The following is a 23,465-nucleotide window of genomic DNA, read 5'->3' as shown; positions in this document are numbered from 1 at the left end:
GAAGACTGCGGCAGAGAATATACCTGCACCCCCTTGCCACCTTCAAGTGCCAGAGCCCCACTGTTTCTTCCACTCAGAACTCACTGTACTCTCACGTGAAAGCTGCCAGCTACTGTCCCCATTCCAAAGCTCCAGGATGAGCCCAGGCCCTGCCCTGCTTGAGTCTCAGGGAGGACTCTAGTCCGAGGCATCGCTCAGTGCTTTGTTTAGGAAAGTCTTCCCAACACAGGGGGCTGCAGCTAGGCCCTGTACGCTCGCTGCCCACAGCCTCTTGTCCAGGGAGGTTTGTCTGCTCTGTGACCCCAGGCCAAGCACAGCTGCTGCCATCGGCTACTGGAGTCTTTCCTGGCAGCAGATCTATACTTACAGCTTCGAAGGCTTCTTCAGTGACTCTTCCAGGCCACCTCCTTGAAACTGTCATCTATTCTCGGACACAGCGATGCATCTATGCAACATGAATACTGGCATCTTCTGAACGCTCAAATATTGCAGTTTTCCTATTCATGAGACTACATATTTTTCTAACGGTATTAATGCATACAGTCAATATGCCGTCACTAAATGCTAAAAAGCTATGCTGATTTTACCAAGGCTTTAATATGAAGTGTTTCTTACAGGCCCGTTTTGTTCCAGTCACTACAAAACAACTAAACCAATGTTTCCAGCTTAAAACTGAGTTTGTCTTCACCATAGAAGCAAGCCACCTTATCTACAAGAAACACTGGACATAACCTTGGCCTTGCCTTATTTCTCTGCTGAGAAAATCAGCTCAGAGATGGGCAGTGGTGGCGCACACCTTTAGTCCTGGCACTCAGGAGGCAGAGACAGGCGGATCTCTGTGGGTTCAAGGCCAGCGTGGTTTACAAGAGCTGGTTCCAGGACAGCCAGGGCTGTTATTCAGAGAGACCCTGTCTTGAAAAAACAAAGGAAGAGTGAGAAAGAGAGAGAGAGAAAGAGAGAGAGATGAAGGAAGGAAGGAAGAACGGAAGGAAATAAGGAAGAGAATGAAAGAGAAAGAAAGATCAGCTCAAAAAAGTTAATATTGTGCCTGAGAAAATCATTTAGAAAGTAGAGAGAACAGGAGCCCATGCCTAAATGCCATTGCTTTGCCCCAAGGGCCCTACACTTCCTCAGCAAAAAAATGCAAACCCTACACCAGGAAAAGGAATCAACCACAAGATAGGATTTGCCTTTGGTTTAGACGTTCAAAGTAGTATTTAAAAGAAAAGGGAGAGTTTTCTCCATGACTTTAGTACTGGTTTCTCAGTGGCCCATGAGTTCGCATGGAAAAGGCTGGATGCGACAGCGCTCACCTAGATCCCAGTGATGGGGAAGGCCATGAAGATGGAAGGACCCCAGGGGCTCCCTGCCACACAAACATGCGGACATGAGTTCAGTGGCCCAGAACACATGGAAAAGGCTGGATGTGACAGCGCTTCCTGGATCCCGTGTGGGGGAAGGCCGGGAAGATGGAAGGACCCCAGGGCTTACTGGCCAGACAGTCTAGCTGCTTCATTGAGCTTCAGCCTCAAAGAGAGACCTTGTCTCAACAAAGTATGGTGGTGAGCAATAAGGGAGGCACCTGGCCTCTGCATGCAAGTACATCCTCTATGCTCACTTGCATCTATATGAGCACACACACAGCTTCCAAAAGGAGCAATCAATTTTTGGCCACTTATTCTATTTAAATTCTGTAAGCATGTGACTTCAAAACTGATCAATTTTTCTAAACTTTTTTTCTTAGTATCATAAATATGGCTTGAGAGAAGGAAAAGAGACTGCTAAAAATCCCTCCTGCTTTGTATTGTCTCCTCTTTGCCCCCTTCTTGTGGCTGGAAGATGTCAGATGGGTCCTGTGGCGAGTCCCTGCTCTTAGTAAGCCAGAAGCTGACCAGATTCCTTTGGACTCCCCTTGAAGCACAGGACCTGGAGATTTCTGAGCAGAAACTATCCAAGAGTGTAACATCACAGAATAGTGTCCCAGTGTTCCTGAAAGCCTGCTTCTGAAAATGACTGCCCGGTTCTGACGTGGACCACTCTGAGCTCTGGGGATGTGATGGGCAAACCTTGGAAACATGCATATTGTTTGATTGAGAAGAGAGTGATGGTCGAGAGATGAAATGGGTAAATTCCTCCAGCTGGTACACGGGCTCCAGTCAGCCTTTGTCTTCCTGTGGAATTTCCCATCAAACCTGGCGTCCCCAGCCGCCCCTTCCGGAGAGAAAGTTTTCACCACGGGGTGATTGCCTTTTTCAATTTTCCCCGATCAATTGCCAGTTCATTTCATAATTACAACATTTCCCCGTGAAAGACAGGTTATAGTTTTTGAAAATTACAACCCGTCTCCTCCGAGCATTTAAGTCAATGCCCTGCTTTTCATGGATGTACTTTTGACCCGTTAGGAAATGCAGGAAGTGGGCCTGCTGGCATTAGCTACAGGATGAAGATAAATCTTCGCACTGATGGAGACTCACCTGGGAGTGACAGTGACCTCTTTAGCTTCACACGGCCCCGTTATGTCAGTCTGCTTCACAGAAGAATTATTTTAACCTTGTCCCCCAACCGTACATCTTATATATAGCATCTATGATCTCTTTGACCATAGTTTAGTTCTGGGAAAATCACGGGTTCTTAGAAACACAGGAAAATATGGTCCACAGCTCAGTCTCTAAATTTTTATTCTTATTTGGTTCAGTGTGTGTGTGTGTGTGTGTGTGTGTGTGTGATTTCATATCCAACAAAATACAGATGTAGATCCAGAGAAGACACAGGCAGGTATACCATTGAAGGATCTGTTTGTAGGGTTAGTAAAATATTTACCAAGAATGATTTGCCTGGCTCCTGCAGTTAGACTCTGACGATTCTGCTCAATGAGAGGCACACATCGGCAGTAATTAGTTTCTGGAACTGGCTCAAGTCGCCTTTATTCAAGTCCAGCATCTGACTGGCAGTTCGAGAGAGGTAACACTTCCTTTTAGCTCTTGTCACAAAAGGAATATGGGGCTGTTGGTTTGGAAACGGTTTTCCCCGATTCGAGAGCGACATTGAGGTGAATTTACGAGTACCTCGTGGCTGTGCTATTCCTGTGCTCTTGTTAATGTTTATGACAGAGACAAAGGAAAAATCTGCCATGGCAACATCTCGGTCCAGTGTTGTTTGCTCTCAATTAAATAATTCAGTGGGAGATGGAAAAAAAATACAAATGAAATAGAGGAAAAGGCCCTGTGTAATGTCATACAGAGAAATTTAATAGATTTTCCCCTCTTCATTTGTTAATGTTAGTAATGCATATTCTCTAGCTAGTATTTACTGGCAATTCATAAATTACAGCAGCCACTTGGTGTGGGCTCTTGTTTCAGGCTAGGGTTGTATTTGCTATAAAGACAACCTTCGTTCGATTTAAGGCTATGGGTGCGTAAGGAAAAGATTGCCGGTCGTGCTTGCAAGGATTTTCCATGTTCCTTTATGGGTTTGCTTGGAAGGTGTGGGTGGGTTCATGTTGGGGGAAGGGTGTTTTTAAGGTGCTTACACAGAAGTCAGAGGTCACGTCAGATGTCAGTCCTGTTCCTTGGGACAGGGTCTCTCCCTGGCCTGGCAGTTCTCCATACACACTAGGCCACCTGACCCCTGTGCTTCCAGGGGTCCACCTATGTCTCACTTCCTTATTGCTGGATTTGACCCCAGGCTTAGTTTCTTCAGGGGATCATGAATATTCCTCACACTTGCAAAACGAAGGAAGACCCTACTGACTGACCTAACTGTGCCTCCCTGGTCCCTTACCAGGGGTTTTCTTCATCACTGTCTTGGTCTTCTCACTCTTACAGGTTTCCGTGGTCAGACCTGCTGACAGCAGCTGGTCTTCCAACAAACAGACAACCACCTGAGACTGTGAAACTGACTTAGCAAACTTGCTACCTCCGAGGAACTTGCTGCCTCTTTTATAATGCATTCCTCGAGGCAGCGCGAGTTCGCTAAGACGGGCTATGAAACTCTACTTTTCTTCCCATTTTATTCACCAGTAGTAAATGGGTATAAGTTAGCATTTCATCTAAAGGGGTTGCATATACTCTGATTTATAAAAAAAAATGTACATTTTCTGAAACTCATAATATATTAATAACCCTAACAATTGGAGGGCTGAATTTTTGCAGCGGGAATGATGAGGAAAATCAGACTCGCGTGTTGCCGTGCAATCTGGGATAAGTCATCTCACCCTGCAGACAAATACAGTGGCGTGTTGGCTTTGCTGCTTGCATGGTTCTTAGCCCTCAAAGTCCTCAGTTCTTCTGTAAAACATAGACTGAAGCAGGGTGGTGGTGGTGCACGCCTTTAATCCCTACACTCAAGAAGCAGGCAGCTGTGAGTTCGAGGGCAGCTTGGTCTACAAGAGCTAGTTCCAGGACAGCTAGGACTGCTACACAGAGAAACCCTATCTCGAAAAAAAAATTTGACTGGGGGTCCTAGTAAGAAACAGAAGTGAGTGGTCTCCAGCTGCCAGAGAGTGTCAGGCCTGCAGTCTTTCATATTCCAAAGCTTCCCCATCTTTGTAACACTGTCTGAAGTTCGCTCTTACCGCTGTGTCGTGCATCAGATCCTGGACAGTGCGCTTTACCTTTGAGAAAGGAAATTCCGTGTGAGTCTGCATTCCCAGGATTTTCATAACCAGGTATTAATAATATCAGTATTTTCCAGCTAGCTAATCACTCATTGGCACTTTTCGAATGAAAGTCCAGGAAATTATTGTGGCCCCTCACGGGATGCTGGCAGGATGGAGCAACTGACCGGAAGGCATAGGTCACCCCGGTGAACCCGCTGTGACCGGAAGATGAAGCTTGGCTCCAGGGGAGCCAGTATCAGAAACGGGAGATGCTGAACAAGCCTGAATATGTTCTGCACATCGTGATGCACACTCCATTTCAGCTGGCAGTGCCCACCTCTCTCTGGGTTGATTCACAGTCTATGGCAGGCCAGGAGCCACGGTCTTTAGCTTCCCTAACGAACTCCTCAGATGACATAAGGAAGTCAGTTAAAGAAAGGACGTGAGGGGGTCACCCTGGGTTTCCTTTATCCTTAGTGTCCTCCGAAGGTAGCGTGGAACAGTCTTCCTCTCCCACAAAGCCTCCCGTTGCTGTATAGTGCGCTGTCTTCCCTAGCAACCCTCTGCTGAGACAGGCTTCCCCACTGATTCACCCTCTACCTCCCATCAATGCCACGGATCGGCCAAGACTCTCTTCCTGCCCCTCATCACATGAGGCTCTCTGTGCTAAGCTGAGTTTTCATAAGATTGCTAGAACCACAGTAGAAGCCGCTGGGAGCAAGAAAGATAGCAACGGCCTGACTCTCTCTGCTCCGGGGTGGTTTAGAGCCTTTACCACCCGAGAACTTGGAGGGCACGGCTCTTTGAGGATGTGCCTAGGTTCTCCTGTGTCTTTAGGTCAAGTGTTGATAAAGGACTGGCAGGCCTTCGCTGGCTAGAAACACTTCCATGGGAGTAAGGATTCCTCGGAAGTGGTTCAAACTGGAGAGCCTGACGCATGGGTCTCCAGTCACTCTTGGCACGTAGGAATTGGTTATCAGAAAATGCTTGCAATCCCCACAGTGGTACTGGAGGCAACATGGAGGCAAGTAGCATTTGTGTATTTTATGTTGGGGTTTTATAATATAGTCACAACACTTCCCCCTGCCCTCTCTTCTCTCCGGTTTATGGAATTCCTATTGTACACATATTTACTAAACGCTGCTTTGAGCTTTCATCCTTGGGTGGATAGGGTGATGAGAGGGAAAAGCACTGAGCGCGTTTGGGTCATTAGGGCTGAGGAGAGGAACCAGAGAAGAGGACCAGAGAACCATAGGGAAAGGTTCCGTAGGTACGCGGGGAGGCATCCAGGTTGGACCATAGCTGGATTGCTTTCCTATTGCAGAAAGCACAGAGGCTTAGATCCCAGCCACAGTGGGGTTTGTTCTATGACAGTCTCAAGGGTTATGAGGGTGTGTACCCAAGAGACGTTGGGAAGCATGTAGAACTCGGCCAGTCGCAGAAGGGAACAGGCTTTTGCGGGGTTTTACATAATGCAGTTTATCGACCTGTCTGTGCTTTTAAGGTTTACTTTTCTGAAATAATCTTTGGAAGGAAAGAGATAGATACTGGCTAGTTTGAGTGTGGCGAACTTGGCTAGAGATGAACTTGGTTGGCTGAGGAGCCAACCAAAGCGGGGACGGGGAGAGGCATCCAGTATAGAGGGGAAAATAGAAGTCACAGAATGGTCTTGAAAGTCAGCGAACTAGATTTGTGCAAGCCGGGTAGTTGTAAGACAGCAGGACACGGTGGCTTCTGTTTCAGTCTTTTTTTCTGTAACTGTGACTATGATAAAAGATGGAAGCCTGTTTGACTTAACAGTTCTGAAGACTGAGAGACCCGAGAGTAGCCACCATCTGTCTCAGGCCTTCTCACTGCCTTTACTATGGCCAGGGCCATCAGACAGCAAGGCAGAGCAGGCTTTCCGCCCTCCCACGACTCTTCCGCCTCTCACAAGGCCTCACACTCCATCTCATCTGACCCCAGCTGTCTGCCAAGGGGCCCACGTCCACAGACGATTATCGCGTGAGTTTACAAAGTAAGTGTCCCTCGTGTAAACTTTCTGGGGGATGTGTATAAGCCGCTCCAACTTCCAAATCTGGACTCAAGGGTATGGGATACAGGAAGGGAGCTTACAGAGCAAGAGAATGAACTCGCATCAAACCTACTGAATCTAAGTTGTCTCAACTAAGAAACAGCGACTTACTGCACGTGGATGTTTTCTTTGGTGTCTAGAGAGAGGCCAGATGGGAAGGCTTTGGGGCCCATTATGTTTTATGTGAATTGAAACATGAGTGAAGAAAAGGGGTGTTACTAGATAGGCCTGGGGAATGCTGGCCCTCAAAGTAAGAAAGTGGGGAGATCATTGCCCGTCTCCCCACTCATCCAATTAGTGAGCTCTTCTTCATGCCACCTCTCCACACAAAATCGATGTCTCCTTTATACCATGGTCTGACTTACCACCCGGGTATGCTGTTCCCCAGGAAAGTTACAGTGGTGACCCTGGTTGAATTAGGTTCCTTTGAACAATTTTCATGGAGTCTGCATAGGCATGCATTTCTGTTTCGTCTTTAAAAATCCCCCCCGAAGGCCTTCCTCTGTAAGGTACAGGAAGTGGGAGATGTTGCCATCTGTAGAAGAATGGAATGTTGTCATACTTGGAGGTTGGTCTTGGCCTTCCCTTGTGTCCATTGCCAAGTCTCCATTATTTCTTCAGTTTAGATTTGTGTTGCCTTTTGCTTGTTACAATCCCTGTTACACCAGTTGATAAGAACTGTGGTATTCTATGGCTTGGAGGCCCAGGGTTTCATTGACTGGCCATGGGAGCTTAGCAGCTCTACTTGTGTTCTGCAGTATAGATATAGATATAGATATAGAGATAGAGATAGAGATAGATAAGTAGATAGAGATAGATAGATGATACATAGATAGATAAGTAGATAGATAATAGATAGATGATAGATAGATATAGATAAGTAGATAGATAGAGATAGATGATAGATAGATAATAGATAGATGATAGATAGATGATAGATAGATAGATAGAGACAGATAAATAAGTAGATAAGTAGATAGATAGAGCTAGATGATAGAGATAGATAGATGATAGATAGATAGATAGATAGATAGATAGATAGATAGATACAGATAAATAAGTAGATAAGTAGATAGAGCTAGATGATAGAGATAGATAGATAGATAGATAGATAGATAGATAGATAGACAGACAGATAGAATTTTAGGTTTCATCATTATACTGTAGGAAAGTGATATGATTCAGATCCTTCTAGAGACTTTTGACATTAGGAAAAATACATCTCCATAAGTGTGGCCTCTCACGTTTCCCCAGTTTGAAGCTGACAATACCCTGTTGGTTGTGCATGTCTCTCCCGCCCCCTAGCCTCTCCTTTGACATCCTCTCCCCGCTGGCCCCCTCTCCACAGGAGAGGCAGAGGATTGTTTGCCCTCTCCACTCAGCTAACAGTGTTGGTCAGCCTTTGCATCATAAGCTTTCTACAAGAAGTCACAGACTGCCTGCTGTGAGAACCTTTTATCGAAACACAAAGCATTTCTGCCAATAAAGTTAGCCTCCAGGAACTTGGTGATTTTCCTTGTCAGACAAATTTTAATGGATATTGTGCTTCAAGCTAAATCAAATCTATGGCCCTTGTGTTGCTTCCCTGACAAGACTGACCTTGTTGGTGTGGCCTGTGATCTTTAGTAACCCAGGACAGAGAGAACTCTATAGATGACCAGTTTAGGCCTAAATGGCCAAGATAGGTATTAATTCATGACCTGATCTATTTGGTGGGGTGGAGGATTCTTTCCAAGAAACACAATGCCTTTCTTGTGTGGGGGTGTATCTTTTCAGTGTGACAGACAGCTGTGCCTCACTGGCTTGTGTATTTAAAATTCTTTGGGGATGGGCATCCTTTTTTGAAGCCGCATTTCCTGGTAAGAAAGCCTGCTTGCTTTCCCTGCTGCTCCTCAGGAGTGAGTGATGGTGAACTGAGGTCCAGCCACAAGAAACCGTTCTTGTTGTGATGTTTGGAAAACGGGAAGGCATGCAGAGCCCATTCTTTCTTATGGAATGCCATGGTGACAGCAGACGCAGTAACCGAAGAGGCACCATATTCCTCAGCCAAATGCCATTAGCCTGGGCTTGGAAAACACAGGAATGGTTTAAGAGGGGAAAATGAGCCAAGTAAACCTAGCCTCACAACTGGAGGTGTGAGCAGGTTCAAAGACGTAGTTTATCTTGGCTTTGTCTGTTCTCTTCCTTATCCTTATTCAACTTTTCATTCCGCATAAGTGCACAAAATATAATAAGATTATAAATAGGTAGAAAGCAAAACAAGAGAAAATTATTATAAAGCTGAAAGTGAGATCGGCTCAACAGAATTCCCTCTGATAGGCTCTGCTGAGAAATCTGTCATTGGACAGACCATGAAGCGTCTCAGCTGTTGAGGAGCAGCCCCTGGAAAGCAATGGCTAGTTATGGGGAGCCTTCTGCTGCAGCCCCAGGACTTTTTCTAGGAGTGGATTGCGGGCAGCTACCAGCACTGACTGATATTGCCTACCATCAAACCTGAAAAGCTTGCGGTACAGCCTGTAAGTTTGAGACGCCAGCCACACAGGAAACTTCCCGTTCCACTCAGTGAGTTGTACTGGCCAGCCTTCTGTTCATAAACATCCCATGTGTTTTTCTACAAGAGAAATTTGCAAGAAATATCCAAGATAGGGCTTCTTGGTGTATTTGAGGGGCTCTCTCTCCTCTCTGTCTCTGTCTCTCTCTCTTTCTCTCTCACACACACACAACACACACATTTTTATTAATACACATAAAAGTTATTAATCATAGGAATTATATAATGGATAAAACCAGATACACAGGCATGGTTGAGAAACCATGTGAACCTCCTGCCTTCCAGCACTCCCCCAAGTTCAAGTTGATAGGACCATCAGAAAACTTGTACTGGGCTCCCAGAGTGATGCTCTCCTAGCTGTTCCCCTGAAGGACAGTGACACAGGTTCACAGGTTCGAGGCAATGTTTGTAAATCTGCCGTGACCTCATAGTAGACCAGTGACATAGTCTATATAGTAGGCTCCTACCCGAGTAGTTACTGTGTATGGGCGGTGTGTCAGAACAGTGTTATTTAACTAGCGGATGATTTTGACAACTTCTCCTGAGAGGCGGGGACTTGACAAGAACACATTAATGGGGCTCGTCATCCCTCCTTATGCAAGGGCATGGGCCATACAAGTACCTGAGCCTGAATTGTAATTCACCTTGGGAGTTGGAATCAAAGCCATTGTAGAGAGACCCGAGGAGGCTCAAAATGTTCAATCTGCAGTTCGATAATTCCATCCCATGATATCTCTAAAGCCTTCATAGGGCATTGAAGCTGCAATAGAATTTTTTCTTTACTGCTCTAGATAACCTCAAACTGTATACCAAGGGATGCAAATAGGATCGTTTTCCATATAGAATTATTCCGCTTAAGCCCAGTAAATATGTGACTGCTGCCAAAACATTGACCTTGGTGTGAGAGCTCCATGGTGGATCAGATGCATGCAAGCTAGTAGACACTCCAGTGGGCGCCCGTCAGATGCATGCAAGCAAGTAGCTACTCCAGTGGGCGCCTGCATGTTTCTGTTCTAAGATCTCTGTAGTTAGATGTGGGAGAAGGGACCTCTCATTATGTAGGAATATTATGTAAAAATTTCAAAGCCTGCAATCAGCCTTCATCAAAAGACTAGACTTTCTGAGCAAGGGGGTGGGATCATACAGGTCTCTTGGCACCTCGTGGTGAGTTAAGTAAAATAATAATACCAGTACTCCTGATACTGCCGTCTTTCACTTTAAATGTGTGCTTCAATGGAATGCAGAGTTCTCTGGGTCACGTCTCTTTCATTTGTGCCCATCTGTCCAATCTTCCACATTTATTCATATTTATTACAGATCTTACATGTCAGATTCCACATCACCCGATAAATGCTATGATGGTGCTTGTGTGTGTGTGTAGTTTCTGTAGTGACCCAGACATTCTTTCTCTTCCTGTTTACTTGGAGGCTTGCCCAGGTAACAGGTCAAAAGATTGCATGGAAATAAATGAAACAAGTTGACTTAATATTTAATTTTAAAACAGTATCAATGCCATTATCATATTGTTTTGATCCTCCGTGCTGTGTAGAGTTAAAAAAAAAAATGGCAGTGGGGCAAATCGAGACTCTTGAAACTCATGCTTCCTTCTCTGTGTTTCCATGCCCTGTTCTCTTTATTTGGCCAAGTAAATTAAATTAATGATTACAAGTTATCATCTGGATGAAAGTATGGGTTTTGTCTGTTGGCGGTTTGGTTTGGGTTATCAGAAAACGACTTCCTTTAGCAAAAACCTCAAAGTTCATTATGCAGAATGAGCTAGTAGGGGCCTTAGACACGATTCCAGTTTAGGTTGTGTCTCTCACAAATTCCTCTTTCTTAGGCTGCCTCTCCTGAATTCATCTTGCTCACGTTGGCATAGTGACCTGAATCCATAGCAGATTAACAACAGGAAATATTGTCTGGCAGTCTGCTGCCTGCATCTCATATGTGTGCCGTGAAAGTTTTTGTGAAAAACCAAGCCAAGTGTTCTCGCTGGCCAAGAAGAAGCATGCCCCACTCAAAAGCTATTATCTACCACAGTGCTCAACTCTAAACACAAAAGTCTGATTTCAAACACGGGCTCCAATTGCTGCAACAAATGGGGGCAGAAACCAATTATGGATGAAAGAAAAAGAGAACCTTACAAAAAAGAAAATAGGTCCGGGTCCTTAATTGCAAGAAGGGGCTTGGATGATGTATGTGCTGGGAGTGTTGCGCCCTGAATCTTGTCAAAAACACAGGGAGCATGCTAATGCGTTCACATCACTCATCGCTGTTTTGACAGCGCTATATGCCGTATCCATGACAATATATGCCCATCTTATGTTTTGGCCTGAGAGATAACAAAATGTGCCAGTCTGCCCAATGCATATTCAGAACCACTCTGTATGTGTTGGTTAAAGACTGAATGTGTACTTGTGTCGCTGATCGGAATGCTGGTTTTTGCAAAGAATTTAATCATTTACTTCTACAGTGAGTGTGACTGTGTGATTCACAAAAGCAGAAGAGTGTGTGTGTGTGTGTGTGTGTGTGTGTGTGTGTGTGTGAATTTGTCACAGCAGAAATAAACCGTTAATAGTACTTTAGTTCTATGACTTTCAGGATTAAAAACCGTGTTGGTCTCCTTATTGAAGAGACCTAATAATGATTACCAATACTTACTGTCATCTGCTTCCCATGATTTAGGTGGTAAGCTTTTCAGTGTCTTTCCATATTTCATGCCAGTTGAGTACCAATCATGTTTCCATCTTATAATGGAGAGAGAAAACCCAGAGAGATTGGATAACTTCTTACATAGCACAATCGCTTGGTAACTGCAACCAGAAGGTGGACTGGGACTGTCTAATACGTTACAGTGAAATATAAAAATAAACTTGAAATACCTGTCTTAACGCTAATTAAGTAATGTTGAGTCAGTTCTAATTTGTTTAGACATGGAAATAAGTCATATATTAACTATTTTTCCTAAAAACTTACCAGGACCAAGAAATACTTCCTATTTCTACTTTAACAGAATGCTCCAGGTAGTCATAGCTAACTTCACCGAGCAAGAAAACAGTAAGATGATAAGACTGCTTCGTGTTTGAAAGAAGTAGTGTGGTTTTGGGGGAGCTGATTGCCCATGACATGAAAGAAAGGGACTCTCTGGGCATACGTGTCCTCTCTGGATTTAAGCTCTGCTTCTCGTGTCAGCTCTCTGTGACTAGAGAGATGCAGCCTAGATCCCACGTGGGCCTGGTGTATGGGCTAGGGAATGCCATTATGTCCTGCTCCCGTGGGGATGGATTGTAGCAGGAGAGATGCGGGTAATGGACTTTCTCCCATGCTTACTGGATGTGGCTTTGGATGCACACTTGAGACAGAAAGCATTCAGGGATGTAGGTGCCCTCAGGGCAGCTGGTGACACATCTTGCTTCCCAGGGTGCCTGGCTCCAGTTCCTTTGAGAGATCTGTGGATTCCGTTGTTTAGATACCACCATCGTATGTTCCTGTTCTGACTGCAGCCTCTTGGTGTTTTCCATGTATGAATTTAAAGACAAGCCCACTCTCTGAACAGACACTGTTAGGACGGCTTCCTGTCGAGAGCGTGGTATAGAATAGGAAGGTCTGGGAGGATGGTGAACAGGGCTGATGGTCTAGCGGGAGCTGAAGCCCTGGCACTGTGAGTTTATTGAGTTCTTCACGAGCTCCTGGGCCCCAGGGAAGTGGTAATGCAATCCCTCAGAAATGAAGTTCCAAATGACGCTTGGAAATGAGGAAAATGCAGAAGCGTCCAGCGAGGAAAATGCAATTAGGACAGGAAGCACTGAGGGAGGCATTTTTTAAAATGTGGCATTTTGCCATAAGATTAATCGAAGTTAATGCGAGCAGGAATTCTTCCTTCGAATTCAGCCAGCAGGCTCTTCTGGCACAGAGGCTGCTACGGTGCTTACTGGGGCAGTAGGAAGAGTGAGCTGTTTCTCATCCTCAGGCAGCAGAAATACAAATGCACGAAATGAGTACCACAGTCACCAAAGAGGGGAATCTGGATGAAAACTCGTGCTCTGTGATAAGAAGGCCGGTGACTGAGTGAGCGAGGCCCTGTGGTGCGGGGAGCAGCTTCTGGTTTCATAGTAGATGAAAAGGAACAAAGGCATCAACTTCCCTGAATATTCTCAGTGTAGTTGCTCGAAGTGCTTTATATTAACAAGTGGTTTGTGCCTAAGCCACTATAGATGTGGTTTGTTTGTTTTTTGTCTGTGTTAGTTTGGGGATGGTGATGGGTGTTGGTAGTGGGTAATGGTGGTGGCAATGGTGGTGGTGGTGGTGGTGATGATTGTGGTAGTGGTGGTGCTGGTGGTGGTGGTGGCGGTGGTGGTGGCAGTGGTGGCGGTGGTGATGGTGGTGGTGGTGGTGGTGGTGGTGGTGGCGGTGATGGCGGTGATGGCGGTGGCGGTGGTCGTGGTAGGTAGTATTGGGTGGTAGCAGTGGTGGTGGCCGTGGTGGCAGTTGTGGTGGCGGTGGGTGATATGGTGTGGTGGTGGTTCACTTTCAGTGTGGTAGTATGCAGAATATAAACAGATTCTCTGAGAACATGCTCACCTAATGCGACTCTCAGTCCCATTACTTAGAATCAGGTGTTGCCGGTCATCCCATGGGCTCAGACAAAAACTTCTCTCTTCCTTTCTACTTGGATTGAGCCATTTCTGATGCATAACTGCAGCCCAGCTCCTAAAACAAAGATGACATTTGACTTGACAAACTTCTCTAATTTCAGCTCTAGCCTTGGAAAGAGCCTCCCTCTCACTGATTCCGAGCACTTAGAGACCGAGACTAAGGGCACCTTTGCACTACTTCTTGCTCTTCATCTTACACAGATTCAGAAATTCTTTCCAGCGCCTCCGTGGCAGAGAAATCACCCTTTCTAAGAAGGCACCGGCGAGGGGAGCTGTCTTCTTTGTTCACGAGTAGGGATGTCCTGTCAATCATTTCAGTCACCTGCTAGGAAGGACATTTATGCTCCTGGTCAATTAGAAAGGAAATCATCTCGCTGATTACCATGCCTGCATTATCATCAGCCAGATGGCAGGATCTGCAGTAAAAGCCTCTATGTAAGTGTTGGGCATGCAGCTCAGTGGTCGGACACTTGCCTGGTTACCCAGCATGCATGGGGTCCCGGGTTTTCATCTGCAGCACCCGGGCAAAATCAGTCTGCATTTTAGGTGTGGGAAGGAAGATGTCTCCTCCCCTGGCAGAGCTCAGGAAGCTTGTAAAACTTTTGTAGCTTTCATCCGCACGTTTCAGGGGCAGCTTTAAATGCACGCGTGTTTTGTGGGCTTTTGACAGTGGGTGCGGGCTCTCACTTGTACCATTTATTGCGGCATCCAGCTATTTTATCCATCGTTTCTTGTGATCATTTTTTTATATATATACAAACTGTTGGGAAGAGATGTTGTAAGACTTTAAGGGTAAATGCAGAGGTTAAGTCTTTTTTTCCCCCATAATGTAGCAGTGAGTATTGACGCAAGAGACTCTAAAGGAACCGGATCAGGCATGCATTTCATTTGAAAAAAAACAAAATAGTATTTCTTCATGAAAATTAAAATTGCTTTAGAATCCTCATGTTTGAGAATTTTTAAATTAGGAACCTGATTTAACTTACCATGTGTGTTCATCTGGGAATCATTTAAATATTTTAATTGTCCTGAGGAGAGGCATGAACGCTGGGGTGATCCCCTAAGACCATAACATCTTCTTCCCAAGATGACATTATAGGAAGTCCTGTCTATGGACAAGGGATGATGTCACAGGAAGTGCTGTCTGTGGATAAGGGATGATGTCACAGGAAGTGCTGTCTGTGGACAAGGATGATGTCACAGGAAGTGCTGTCTGTGGACAAGGGACGATGTCACAGGAAGTGCTGTCTGTAGACAAGGGATGATGTCACAGGAAGTACTGTTTGTGGACAAGGGATGACGTCACAGGAAGTGCCATCTGTGGACAAGGAATGCCTTGAGTGAGGCAATAGTGACTTAACTTACAAGGGTTCAAGCTCTCCTAGCTGGTTAGGTAACTCAGCCATTAGTCATAATAGAGGATTTGTTAAATTTTACTAGCCAGGTGGTGGTGGTTCACGCCTTTAGATCCCAGCATTTGGGAAGCAGAGGCAGGCAGATCTCTGTGAGTTTGAGGCCAGCCTGGTCTACAAGAACTAGTTCCAGGACAGGCTCCAAAGCTACAGAGAAACCTTGCATTGAAAAAAAAAAAACCATAAAAACAAAAAATAAAAAAAAGTTTTCCTCATTTGAGTCAACATAACTAACTACTTATACCCTGTATACATTTGCTTTCTCATCCCTGTGACAACTCAAATCGGTTGACTTAGAAGGGAAGATGTATTTTGGCTCCCAGTTTAAGCTGAAGAAAGCATGGTGGCAAGGACGTACATGAGTCAACTGGTCACACCGAGTCTGCACCAACACGCAGAAATGGATGTCAGTGCTCAGCCTGCTTTCCCCATCGTATTCAGTCCCGGACCTAGGACATGGAATGATGCCACCCATGATCAGGTGTCCCCGCTCTCCTCTTATAAATCTCTCTCTGTAAATGCTCTCACGGATATGTCCCAAGATTTGTCTCCAACAAACGTGGTTCTGAATCCCGTCAAGTGGACGTTAAGCGTTGCCCACCCCAGTCTAATGACAAAGCCCCTGTATTTAACCACGTCAAAGTGTGTCTTTGAGGGCTATAACATGGAACGTACCTTCTCTCACATACTCCCCTGTTGAGCTTTCGGCATGTATTTACAAGTCGTGGTTCAAATGAGAGGTGTCTCCCCACCCCACCCCACCCCGGTAATCTCGGGTATTTAAACACTTGGGCCCAACTCGTGCTGCTAGTTTAGAGGACATTATGAAACTTTTAGGTAGTGAAGCCTTGCTGGAGGAAGTGTATCCCTGGGGGCGGGCCTTGAGAACATACAGCCTCACCGCACCTCTGGTTGGCTCTCTGTGTTTCCTGTGGACAGGAGAGGGGTGATCTCTCAGTTTCCTGTTCCCAAGTCTCTGCAGCCAATAACGACACCTACGCCCCTGGAGCTGTAAGCCGAAACAAACCTTTCCTTAAGTTGCTTTTGATTATGATATCACGGTGACAGAAAAGTAGCCAGTGTGTCAGTCCATTCAGATGTCAACAAGGAGAAAGAGTTGACTACAAATTTCAGTAATCTGCTAGAAAAAAAAAAAACAAAAACCTGAGTTAGAAAGATGAAGACTTCTTCAGCTCAGGAAGAGATTCGGAGAAGATCCGGGCCTGGCCTGGCAAACAAATTTGAAGTTGGGTCCCAGTTCCCACCATTAGCAGCTTAGTCATCAGAATGTGGAGGTGACAGAGCCCATGGGGCAAGGGGAATATTTTAAATCCAGTAGTTGGCCATGAGCCACAGGAGGTAAGCACAGCCTGAAGCCCATCAGCAGGCTATGAAGTCTTTGCCCAAGGAAAAGAAAATGGAGAAATAACAAATATTCCAGAACTACCCAAGTGTCTGGTGGCCATGCTGACACTTAGGAGTTAGGATGCCATTGTTTCCGGGCTGTAGAGCCTATGGTGGATGCTCAGCACCCGGTTGAAAGAGTTTTGAGGCCGGGAAACAAAATATCATTGAGAGAAGGATCGGTATTAACAAAGTGTGTTCAGGTAATTCCGTTCTGGAGAGAGCTGTGAGCCATTGATAGAAATCAGTTATGACAACCAGGGAAAGAGCAAGTCAGCCAGGCCCTCTCCTCTTGAGCTAGTCTGTGTCACCTGTTAGGTCAAATCAAAGACGCCCTCCCTCGAAGACAGCCTTCTGCAGCGGTTGCCCTGGTGGCCTCCCACATGCTCAGAAAGGACTCCTTGCAGGCTGCCTCTAGTCTGCTAGCTCAGCCATTGTAGAAGGCAGCAGCATCCAAAACCCCAAACAGAAGTTTTTGTATTCGTTTTGCTTTGCTAATTACTCACCGAGGGAGCAGTCACTGATGCAAGTTTGTGGGTATTGTGTGTACACAGACGGTATATCTTAGATAGTAATTCGATAGTGAACATGTAACTGTTATCTGAAGAGCAAGGCATGTTAGTGCGGCTGCTTCTTGGCCCCACCAGGTATTATACTCCTGTAGAAAGCATTACATAGTCACAGTTTCTGTGTGTTATTGTCGGACACGGCCCTGTACCAATGGCTACACGCATGGAATGCGTCATGTTTGCTACCACTCAACCAAGTTTGAAGTCTTTAATGTCAGCCTTTCCAAAGAAGTAGGCAATACCTTACCCGTTTCACCCAAGAAAATGTGCAGGTTCACGTCGCTGCGAGGGACAGGCGGAAGATGCGGCCCGGCTCTTTTTCTGACTCTGAGGTGCTGCCGGGAGTCGTTAGCTTCTCATCTGTTTCACTGCACCTCTGTTCTGTTCTCTAAGCAGAACCAGGCATCGAAGAACCCACGTTAATGTACAAACTTCACAGTGCTTCAGTCGTGACTCGGAAATACTATAATTTATAAATGAAAGATTTAAACCAGCAAGCAGCATTTCCTCATTCACATTTTTTTTTGTTTGTTTGTTTGTTTGTTTTTTTTTTGGATTTTTCGAGACAGGGTTTCTCCGTAGCTTTTGGTTCCTGTCCTGGAACTAGCTCTTGTAGACCAGGCTGGCCTCGAACTCTGTGATCCGCCTGCCTCTGCCTCCCGAGTGCTGGGATTAAAGGCATGCGCCACCACTGCCCGGCTTCTCATTCACATTTTCTGAGCAGCGTGTTGCGGTTTGGTAACAAGTCCGTTTATTTTCTTACTTCGTGGAGCACACCATTGCTTATGTAGTGTGCCATGATTTCCTCTTTCCCATTACAATGTGTCTTTTCCTCAAACACCCATGCTTTCGAAGGATCTCGTAATTACCTCTGAGGATAGTTACAAACACCTGGTAAGGTGCACCACTCACAGGTCTTGGCATGCTTATTACTTAGTCATGGACACACTTTATCAGTTTTCTTTTATCTCCTTGTTAATACGTTACTTCTCAAAGATAAATATGCTTACCATATTGCATGTAAAGTATCAGTGCCGCAGAACAGGAAAGTAATTTCGCTTAATTGGTGTTTAAGGCCTCAGGTGAACATTGCCGGAAAGTTATCACAGTGAATTCAGCTGATGCAAACTTGCCCCAGCTGATTAACTTTCTCCCCTTTCTCCAGATGATGGCGTGAGGATTCCAAATGTTGCATGTACAGCTGTACATCTGCACCATGAGTTTATATGACCCGGCTGTAATCTTAATGTTGATTATGTTTATTATGCTTGTCTTGTCATGCTTGTGTTTATTTCTCCTTAAAGAAGTTAAGACGCGTTTGAATACTGTTGTATAAGACCCAAAGTCATGGCAACATTACAGAAATAAACTAATGAACATGAACATAGCTTAGAGGAAAATAGCCTATGGAACTTGAGCGAGGGTTGGAAGAGAGTTTGACGTGCCAAGACACATGGCTAGTGGCGGTTACAGAGCTGAACCCGACATTCTGAACATGGTATTGTAAGCGCTGGGTACTCTCCCATCCTCGGGCTTTACATATCTCACAGAGTATTTGACACTAAGATCACATTCTTTCTCCAGCTACTTCTACTTGAGAATCATCCCCCAGTCACCTGTTCTTCCTTGGTGGCACTGCTGACATTTTGATTGTTTTTTTGTATATGCATTTGTAGAGGCAGCTTTTATAGGATGAGAATCACAGTGTGTATGGTGTGTGTATATGTGCACACACACGTATGTGTTCCTATGTGGAGGTACATATACAGGGCTCTGGGTTTCGTGGCCAGAAATCCACCTTAGCTATCTTTATCACTCTGTACCTTATTTTCTGATACAGGGAATACTAGTTATTTTTTCATTGTGTGAGAAAGGCAACTTAAAAGGAAGGAGAGGTTCGTTTAGGCTTACAGTTTGAGGATACAGGTTACTGTGGTGGAGAAGCCATGGCATGAGGAGCTGGAAGAAGCTCATGCTTGGAAAGCTGAGAGTGACCTCATGCCAAGGTCACTTTTCCTTTTTATTCAGAGTGTAGAGCCCCCAGCTCAGTTAACTCTGATTCCTATAGTCCTTCATAGGTGGGCACAGAGGCTTACCTCATCTGGGTAAGTCCTCACATGAAGGCCGAGAAGCTTCTGTCCTCCATGGTTCTCAATCTGACCACTTGGTGGTTAGTATGAGCCAGTGCACAACATCTCTCGTAGAACCTGGAAGTCAGTGATGGACTGGGCTTGTCAGGTAGAGAGCTCTGGGGTCACCTTGTCTCCATCTGACTAGGCTTCCCAGATAGAGTTCTGGGGTCACCTTGTCTCCATCTGACTAGGCTTCCCAGATAGAGTTCTGGGGTCATCCTATCTCCATCTGACTAGGCTTCCCAGGTAGAGTTCTGAGGTCATCCTGTCTCCATCTGACTAGGCTTCCTAGATAGAGTTCTGGGGTCACCTCGTCTCCATCTGACTAGGCTTCCCAGATAGAGTTCTGGGGTCACCTCATCTCCATCTGACTAGGCTTGCCAGGTAGAGTTCTGGGGTCACCTTGTCTCCATCTGGCTAGGCTTCCCAGATAGAGTTCTGGGGTCATCCTGTCTCCATCTGACTAGGCTTCCCAGATGCTCTGGGATCACCTTGTCTCCATCTGACTAGGTTTCCCAGGTAGAGAGCTCTGGGGGTCACCTTGTCTCCCTCTGAGTAGACTTCCCAGGTAGAGAGCTCTGGGGTCTCCTTGTCCCCATCTGGCCCTGAACGGGGGTTGCGGACACACCCCACTGTGTTCATCACTCACTGACCAGTTTCCGCAATCTGCACCCTACTCTCTGCCCTGTTTCATTTTGGTCTCCTGAGTGTGTTGATTTGCTTTCCTGTCCTGTTTTCACAGAAGCGCTCCCGAGGACAAGTACTGTTTGACAAAGTGTGCGAGCATCTGAACCTGCTAGAAAAAGATTACTTTGGTCTCACGTATCGAGACGCCGAGAATCAGAAGGTGAGGGGGTCAACGAAACATGAAGCACTATGGTTGGGTTGTGTGTTACTGGACAGAAGTGACCAGAAAGCAAACAGACATGGTGTATTCTCCATGGATACCCCTGCCCCATGCTCACACACCTTTGGGTCCCTAAATGTGATTAATCTCCCTTTTTCTTCATGAAGAAAATTCTTGGCAATTTCCTGTATCTTTGAGTATTTTTGAGACAGTTGAGTATTTTTGAGTCCCAGTTTTCATCCTTGAGATTTAGTGCTAAGGAAACATTTGATACAGGGTGTTTTCTTATAATATAGTTAATTCAGTTTCTTGAGCTCATGAGAACCAAGTGTTTAGATATCTATGTGGAAAAGTTACTCATACCCCAAATTCTGTGAAGAAATTACAGCTGTGACATAAAAATTAGGCTGTGAAGATAACATTTGCTGTCTGGTATGTCAGTGGATGTCAGTGTTCCAGTCAGTATCACTAATGTTTGCCCCTGACGAGATCACTGCTATGTGACCCTGATACCTGTTCAGGGCTTTATCCCACAACTAAGCCAGAAACAAAGAAGGGAATTGTTTCCCTCTGCAGATGCTAAGAAGTAAGATGTGGAAGTGTTGTTCATGCGGATCACTTATTTTTATTGCACACAAGTCAGGAATATTCCTACTGAAGTGACAGACAGTGTCAGACCTCATCATTGAGCATCTGACTTTTCCCAGGAGAAAAGTTTAATCAGCCATTAATTATAAATGCATGCGTCTCCATATTTAGTGTTTGTGCCCACACCGGGCTTGACAGGAGGCCACCAGAGGTGTGGGAAGAGCCGCAGTGGAGAGGGCCTTCCCCTGATGGTTCCCTCTCGGTGTGTGTAGGGCTCTGTGGATAATCATCAGACTCGATTTCACTCTCCTTTGATGCAAATCATATTGTTGCTTCTCTTTCAGAACTGGCTGGACCCTGCTAAGGAAATTAAAAAGCAGATTCGAAGTAAGTTCCCTCGGATGTTTGGATGTGTCGCGGTGACGGTGTTTAAGGGGGGGTGTTGTGTGAACTGGTGACCGGCGCTCAGATGCGCACGGCAAGAAGAGTGGTTCAAAGGCGGATTGGGAGCTGAAATTCGGCCTGACACTTCGCTCTGGCTCCAAGAGGGCCCGTTTTAGTCATCACAGCTCAGAAATTAAAGTGACTTTGACAGGTGACCTGTTCCTTGCCTGTCCACAGATGTGAAATGCAATTTAATCAGGTTTTGCTCCACTTAATCATTTAAAGTTCCAAACTTAATTATTAATGTTAAAGCCATTGCCAGTGTATAAAAGCCATACTGAAATTAACCATGTGATGGTTTTGAAAGTGGATAAGAAATCAGTTTGTTGTTGGTGGCAGCCTTCCCTCACTCCCTAAAGACAAGAGATGTACATTTCTACTTGGTTTGGTGGTTACATATTTGTAGATCCCAGCCTTGAGGAGGCTGAGGCAGGAGGATCACAAGTTCAAAGAAATAGAATGAGATAACAGAAAGTGTCTGTTTCCTAAATGACAAGACGATTTCATGAGCATATCACAAACTGCAGCATAAATAGCTAATAATATTAGGTAAGCTGCTAAATCTACTGAGTAGATGCAATTAAAATGAGACATCATTTTTCACTTATTGGTATTAGCGAAAATTTCCTAAGTTTACTGTGTTTTAAAATAATCTTTACTGGCAAGTGCATGCTGCATCGGTAGAATAAGATCTCTCAGAGAGCTGGGCGGTGGTGGCGCACGCCTTTAATTCCAGCACTCGGGAGGCAGTTCGAGGCCAGCCTGGTCTACAAGAGCTAGTTCCAGGACAGGAACCAAAAGCTACGGAGAAACCCTGTCACGAAAAATTTAAAAAAAAATCTCTCAGAGAACAGGAATCAAGCTGATGAACACAAATCACAGATTTATGGAAATTCTGACACTGGAATTCCTGTTCTTGTGTTTTATACATCCACACCAAATCGTAAAACCTTACAGTCTACTACATAATGTGAATAGTATATTTATAATAAGGCAATTTATGACATAAGAATATGATATATAGCAGTTTATGATATAAAACACTGTAGAATTTTAAGATTTGACAAGCCTTGAAGATTAAGATGAGAAGCTTTTCATGAGACAGTTTTCTCTTAACTTATAATTTGAAATACTGCAGGGTATACAGGAATATTTATGTCAGTGTGTTGGGGGTATTTCACTTCCTGTTTCCCACAAGGCCATTCTCTAAGCACAGGCAGAGCAGTCTGCTCTTCTGAAGTTGCCTCTCTTCCCAGACTGTTTATCTGTTGCACTTCCCCCTGCTTGCCCACTCCACCCACCCTCCCTCTCCCCACCACCAGCAGCTCTCCTCTCTCTTTTGCTTTTTATTTGGGGTCTTGATTGGTATGTGGATTGTATTATTGTCTCCTTAAAATTGCCCTTGTTTGAAACTGCCCTGAAAGACCTGGAAGTGATTCCAGGAAAGGCTCAAGAATGTGACCTTTGCAGTAGTGATCATCACCGTGACATTGCACACACACACACACACACACACACACACACACACAGTACTAGGACCACAAGGGCACTTACTAAACACCAAAGGTTCAACCCAATATTTCAAGTCTCAGGAATGAAAATCTCTGGGATTAAGCTTAGAAATTTGTCATAGCCACACATTGGGGTGACATCTGTTGGGGTAGAGCCTCAAGGGGTTTGTAATTTCCAGGGTAAGGTGGATTAGAAATGTTGGACAGAATAAACCGAGATACAAAAGAAATACAGAGACACAGTATAGTACTGGAGGTCAAGCCAGTGCATACTGAATCCTGAATTCACCTGTGTTTGTTTTCCATATGCTTATACACCCCAATCCAAAAATGGGGAAGGAGGCAAAAGACTGCTTTAACGTGACACAAAGGACAAACAGAACTGTTACTTGCTTCAGTACTTGAGATATCAAGCCACTATTTCCTAGTTAACCTGTCTGATGTTTTAGGCAGGACATGCAGCCACTACACCTTAGACCAAGTATCCTGTAGGCAACCACTCCCTGGGTCAAACCTCCTGTCTTTTCCTTGAAGGAGCAGGAATAGGCTTGAATTCTCTGACCTTTGGTCAAAGTGAAGCGGATCTACTTCTATGGGCCATCTTAATATCCAAAACACCAGGTAACCACACCCTGGGTCAGGATATTTTGTTTGTAGTCAGACTTCTTGTCAATAACTTGG

General features: G+C 45.1%; 1 protein-coding gene across 25 annotated transcripts in view; it reads left to right on the top strand.

Moving 5' to 3' along the window:
* Positions 1–23,465, top strand: part of LOC121458704 (band 4.1-like protein 3) — a 164,508-nt gene that overhangs the window by 92,959 nt on the left and 48,084 nt on the right. For all 25 annotated transcript variants that reach the window (XM_041667999.1, XM_041667989.1, XM_041668000.1 and 22 more), the window contains exons 4-5: positions 20,137–20,241; positions 21,174–21,216. In XM_041667999.1, coding sequence (XP_041523933.1) covers positions 20,137–20,241; positions 21,174–21,216 — 148 coding nt within the window. The remainder of the gene's footprint in view (positions 1–20,136; positions 20,242–21,173; positions 21,217–23,465) is intronic.

This window comes from Microtus oregoni, unplaced genomic scaffold (genome assembly GCF_018167655.1).
Source record: "Microtus oregoni isolate MIOR12 unplaced genomic scaffold, Mior012 000018F_ref0000195, whole genome shotgun sequence".
In the NCBI taxonomy this organism is placed as follows: Eukaryota; Metazoa; Chordata; class Mammalia; order Rodentia; family Cricetidae; genus Microtus; species Microtus oregoni.
The sequence above is the reverse complement of the archived record's forward strand: the minus strand, read 5'-3'. Positions and strand labels throughout refer to the sequence as shown.